The sequence below is a fragment of the Barbus barbus genome, assembly GCF_936440315.1.
Source record: "Barbus barbus genome assembly, chromosome: 8".
NCBI classification, from domain to species: Eukaryota; Metazoa; Chordata; class Actinopteri; order Cypriniformes; family Cyprinidae; genus Barbus; species Barbus barbus.
In genome coordinates this window covers 28447642-28453641 of record NC_136736.1, presented here as the reverse complement: position 1 = coordinate 28453641, position 6000 = coordinate 28447642, and the positions used below count along the sequence as shown (strand labels likewise).

At 35.0% G+C, this 6000-nt stretch overlaps 1 protein-coding gene across 1 annotated transcript; it reads right to left on the bottom strand.

Annotated features, from left to right (window-relative positions):
• Nucleotides 1-1194: 1194 nt before the first annotated feature.
• Nucleotides 1195-4355, bottom strand: LOC306873860 (OX-2 membrane glycoprotein-like). Its single transcript, XM_079423374.1, has 5 exons — nucleotides 4117-4355; nucleotides 3675-4016; nucleotides 2591-2890; nucleotides 2218-2325; nucleotides 1195-2090 (listed from the first exon to the last, which is right to left on the bottom strand). The coding sequence occupies exons 1-5, from the start codon at nucleotides 4283-4285 to the stop codon at nucleotides 2026-2028; spliced, it is 984 nt and encodes a 327-aa protein (XP_079279500.1). The 5' UTR covers nucleotides 4286-4355; the 3' UTR covers nucleotides 1195-2025.
• Between the last annotated feature and the right edge of the window lie 1645 nt (nucleotides 4356-6000).

Sequence of the window (6000 nt, the reverse complement as noted above, 5' to 3'; positions counted from 1 at the left end):
CTCAAACCTGTGACGTTGACAGGCACAACATGGCCTTTTGCTTGAGTCCCACTGTTGAGACATTTGGCATCACATTGGTAGAAGCCATTGTCTTGAAGTTTCAAGGAACTGATTGTCAGGAAAATGTTCCTTAGCCTGAGATTGTCTCTTTCTAATTCTGTTTCATTTACTGTGATTAGATATGTGTTCGGATCCATGATGGGCAAAAGATCACTGCTGTTTGTATAGCACCATCTGGCCTCAATGTCACAATCCTCTTTTCTATACTCCACCGTGCACTTGAGAGACAACGAATGACCTTCAGTCTGTGTTACCGGTTCACGCGGGTACCTCACTATCACTGCACATGGGAAATATTTTGTATTAACCCACAAAAAGGGCAAATCAAATCAAAATTTAAAATGACAAGACCAAAATGACAAACAAATGTGCTAACCTGAATGTTTCTGTGTCTGCTGTCAGTGACATATTGCACTGGAGTACACTTCAAATTTAAATATAAATAAATATTCTTAGTTGAGAATTGAGTGAGACTTACCCGCTGATAAAGAAGTTGGCTGACTGCAGAGAACAAACATAATAAGAAACGCAACGGTCGGGTGAAAGATCCACATGTTTCTGTCCGCAGTCAGTCAGAGGAAACGGTGAACTTGAATATGGCTACCTAAAGTATGACTGAAGCACTACCACATCAAGAACACTTCCTTTGAACTTTGCAGATGCAGCACCAATGCATAATTTTAGACAGACGATCATAGATCACATGCCTGCTGAAAACAAGATGTAACAAAGTGGTTTCAAAGCTTTGAGTTGGTCATTTGAAGTCTCTATAAAATTTCTCTGGTGGTGGCTAAACCTCTAAATGTTCTCTGGTGGTTTTTAAATGCAGCATGAGCATTACAGTAGGTTTATACAATAAGTTTAAGAGGAATCATACCTCAGCTAGATTCATTTCCAGCTGGACCAGGCAGAGCATCCCTTTCTGTTCATAGTTTGAACAGCTTCCTCTATTCTTTTCTAAATCTGCAATGTCATATATTTTTTGTCATGTCATGTGTGTGTCACATTAATTTGTTGATATCATTTACAGTACACACCCTGCATAAATTTCCTGTGTTCGTCCCAATGTGGGGGGGTCACACATTTAGAAGTACAGAGTATAGAAATGTTAGTACTGTACGTAATCCAGTCATTGAATCCAACAGTTTATATTTTTTATTTCAGTGCAATCACATATTAAACATATACTGTAACATACATAGGTAGGTATCACAAATAAATATTTTCAGAAACACAAATATTTTTTGCCAGCCAGATACACTTCTAGTTAGCTTGTTGCAGTCAACAACAAACAATAGTACAAATACTAACAATAGCAGTCGTCTCTCTGTGCAGCCTTTAGAGATTCATGCAGGAAACCACAAAGCAGCTTCTGTGCCCATTAATGACATAACTTTCACTTTGTTTCACACTACTGAAAACTAGGTTTTCAGCCGTTAGCTTATCTGTTTGTATTGGGTAATAATGTTTTTCTTCCGTAATCACTGTCATTGCTTGACACGGTACTGTACCACTATGAAGTGTGACATCAAGGATTGTGGGAAAATATAAAGACAAGTAGAAAGCCGGCATTTATGAATTTATAAATTACTATCACAGACTAACCTCCACATGTAGACACAATTAAAAACTATTTAGTGCTTGCCAGTACATTCAAATGAGTCATAAAGTGCAAATATATGAGCCTATAAATCTAAAGTTACAGAATAAATATCATCCGTTTATGATATACTGTAATAATTCCCCGTGATAAAAAAATACTCCAGCATAGTGGTAATAATATTATGTATTTTAACTGTACTAATGCAATGGAATAATACATAGTAAACATAAATAAATTAATTAAATAAATAAATACAAGACAAGAAATTCATGATTCCTTTAAGGAATGCACAGTTTAGCACCCAAAAGTTCATATTAACAAAGATCATGAGTAGAAATCCATACTATGAGGTAGCAGCAGAGTTAACATTCCTCATTTGCAGAATTAAGGGGTTCCTCGTAAGTAGATTTTATCCCAAAAACGGCTCCTTGAGGAAAAAAATAAGCAAAATTATGTATTAAATTAGTTTTCTATTGAGATCTTAAAAGATGACAGTATGTTGCTGTTGTATTAGCCTATTTCATCTAGTCGTATAGATGGGCTTTGCTGCTTACTCTTTAGTCTGGTGTGAAGACAGATGGCAATAATGACAAGAACCACAACAGTCACGATTATGAGGACTGAAATTGTGATGATGTAATTTCTTGGTGTACCGTTGTTCACTGTAAGGCAAAAATAAAATAAAATCAAATCAATATTGAGAAAAAGTATTGCAGTCAAAATGCCAATATAATGAATGGATCTTAATTGGTTTTGCAGTTGTCAAGCAATCTAAAAATGTGCTTCATGTTGTAACATCTAAATTAACTGATTTTATTCAAATCATCAAAATATGTAGCATGACTGAATCAACCTGACTGCATTAGGCAGAAAGTTACTGTAGAGTAGTTATTCTATTCTAACAGATATCCATGTTGAACCTCTTACCTTTATAATCTTCATCAGACACATAGATTTGGTCGCTCTTCTCTATGCCGCCACTCTGAGCCACACATTCCACGTACTTCCCATGAAACTGTGACAGTGGAAGCGTGAGGTTGCTCGTAATGGTGGTTGAACTGTCTTTGTTGAGAGTTGTGAAATTACTTGGCCAAAAGTTGTTCAACTCTTTGCCTGCAGATTTCCAGAGGATAGCTGGAGCCGGTTTACCAGTGGCTGAACATGAGACTTCAACATTTGGATCAGAACTGGGTGCAGGATTCACTGAAGCTGTTATTTCTGATATACCTGCAAAAATACAAGCAACATAATGACTTAATTATGTACCTTTTTAATACCACACACAAAAACAATGGATAATTGGCTGCATGCACTCCTTTCATTTTTCTGGAACTGAAAACTGAGTGAAAGTTCCAGTTGCATCTTGAACACATTGTTTGGTCATGCATTGAGATGTGATTATTAGACAGATTTCTGAGTAACTTCTGATTCACACCATCCCTTACCAGTTTGGGCAAATCTGCATTATCTTGGATGAGATTGTTTGTTTTTTACTTTGACAACATATACTGTACACTTTACTGAAAAATTAGCTGAGACTGGTTGTCACTAGTCCAGTGAATATTTCTCAGGGTAGTTTTGCTTTTGAAAGTACGTAGTTTCTTTGTAGACACATAACTTAAAAAACTTCTATTGAACATTTTCACTGTTATTTCTCTGAAAAAAGCTCATTTCACTCACATCAACCTTGTGTTCCCAATGTTATAGAATATTTTCAAAATATATGGGGTAAGTTGTCACAATGGGAACCTGCCATTAAATAGCCTATATCTATCCAAACACCATGAAACACAAAATAACTCATAAATCCGTTTTAAAATGTATCAAACCAATGTTTTAGCAAAAGCAAATTGTATAGAATTAAAACATTTTTTGTGACAGCCTGACCCAAACTGGCATGCCCTAGCACTGAAAACATGGTTCAATGTTTTGATTAAAATTGTTAGCTGATCCTCGTGTTTTTTCACTCAAAATCTGAGAAAACCTTGGTTGTAGCAAGTATTTAACCTACCTTTAACAGTGAGGCACAAGGTTTGTCGTTTAGGTTGGAATGGATACACTTTGAAGGAACAAATGTAGCAAGCCTCGTCTTCAAATGTTGTGTTTTTGATCTTAATGGATGTTGAATTAACCGACGCTGCTGTGAAAATGACTTTTCCGACGTATTGATCATCCACATGATCCTTGAAGAGGTCGCTGAATGTAGCCAGAGTTTGTACCGGTTCTGTGTCGCGCACCCGCTGCCAGGTGACTTGTTTGACGCCGGACGCGTCTGACAGCCCACAAGAGAATGAAGCATCCTGACCAAACTCGACAGCTGTGTCTCCTTGTGCGACAATATCCGAAAGATAAGCTGTAAAATGAAAAGTTATTAGGTTACACACTTTATACAGTTTTTTTCTCGAAAATAAATGCAATGTATTAAGTGAAAAAAAATAATAATAATGTCCAACCTCTGTTTACGAGGCTTAAAATTAAGATCACTAGACACAACATGTCGAATGGCTGGTATGTTCTGTTTGTAATCAGACACAGCTTATATATTAGTGCAAACACAGTGAAAGTATGAATTTCCCACAAGATATTCCCGGTTGTGACTGTGAAGTTTCGTTTAGAGGCCATTTTAAGGGTTTCCCGGAGGTATGGTTTCGCGTTATATCCATCCACGAGTTGACTTCGCCTTTTTTTGTGTGTGTCCGGAAGTAGTAAACCAAGCATCATGTTAAACAGGAACAGTAGTATTTCTCAGAAATGCTGAAATGGTTTTTATTTTTGCTGTCTCATTTCATGTATTTTGGTAAATATCGTGTGTAGGCTATTCATTAGGTCAGGTAGTCTGAGATTCTTCATAATATTGTGTTTATAGAAAATGATACAAAAATATGTGTCTGAAATACTAGTAATGTCTCCACTTTAATTATTTAACTGTTAATTATGAATTAAATATTTAACCCGTTTAATCCCAAATTTTTCCCAGACATGAAAATATCCAAATTATGTGTCATTAGTAGACTAACCCTTTGAAATAATCAATAGTTTTTTTTTTTTTTTTTTTTGGAAAAGTGTGTGAAAAACAGTTTTATGGTTTTATGGGATAATGTGTGTACTGAATTAACATATTCCTGCAGTAATAATTTTTTTTATATATATCTTAGCCCAGCTATTTTAAACTGTTTGATCACATTCTAGGGTTACTATTATGCATAAAAAAACTTATGGAACACTGATAGGAAATTGAGATAAAAAACTAAAAAATACCACCAACAACGCATTTCAAAATTGTTACTTTTTTTTGTCAAATATAACATCAAACTTTTATATTAGTGCAAACAGTATTACAATATAAATATTGTAAATATTTTGTAACATTTGAATTTTTAATTTAGTGCAATATTTTGTCATTGCAACATTTTAGTGTAATTTTCACTAACAACTGCAATTGGATTTATATTGTATTCCTTAGTTCACTGTTATCCCACCGGTCACTATTCATATATTAATACTTGACACCTTAAAGATAATCTGTACCAAAAATCTTTGTCATATCTTTATGTTGACATACTTTACTAGCCTTTTGTTTTGGAGCTTTGATGCAGTCATCATCTTCTCAAGGTGCAAACAGGAAATAAACTGCTCTGGTCATGTGACAATTTGCACTAATCATGTGAAACTGCACGTGTACTTGAGACCCTTTATTTTTTCCATATGTGCAGGAAGTGCACTAAAACATCAGTCAGTAAGGTCTTTATAGATTTATAAATGAAAACCTTTTTTACTGTCACTATTGTGACCAGTGGGATTAAATGGGTTAATCATTAACCAAAAAAAAAAAACAAAATTGTTTTTTGTATTTATCAGTGGTTTATTCAAAATCCACTAGAAGGCTAATGAACTTGAACAAAACAATTACTTTTGTGGGCTACCTATTTAATTGAGTTGATTAGCATTTATTTGTACTTAACATGCCAAATTGTTAATGGACAAATTTGTTTATTAAATTTGCATCCAGTGGACCAATGCCGTGTGAAACATGCAAGCGCTGAAGGAAGTGCTGGGTGTTCTGCACTTCCAGTAAAGTAAACAAATTAGTTTTCATGCATTGTCAAAGGAAAGATTAAAATAATATTTGCTTACCCTCAGGCCATCCAAGATGTAAAGTTTGTTTCTTCACTGGAACAGATTTGGAGAAATTTAACATTATATCACTTACTCACCAACGGATCCTGTGCAGTGAATGGGTGCCATCAGAATAAGAGTCCAAACAGCTAAAAAAAAAACACCTCATAATGATCCACAAGTAATGCAGATAACTCCAGTCCATCAATTAACATCTATGT

What these genes read in the sequence shown, in the direction of transcription:
- LOC306873860 (XM_079423374.1), bottom strand. Translation starts at nt 4,285, where the DNA reads ATGGCCTCTAAACGAAACTTCACAGTCACAACCGGGAATATCTTGTGG. An exon ending in CTTGTGCCTCACTGTTAAAG is followed by an intron (nt 2,891 to 3,674) that starts GTAGGTTAAATA and finishes GTATTTTTGCAG; the next exon opens with GTATATCAGAAATAACAGCT. An exon ending in GTCTGATGAAGATTATAAAG is followed by an intron (nt 2,326 to 2,590) that starts GTAAGAGGTTCA and finishes TTTGCCTTACAG; the next exon opens with TGAACAACGGTACACCAAGA.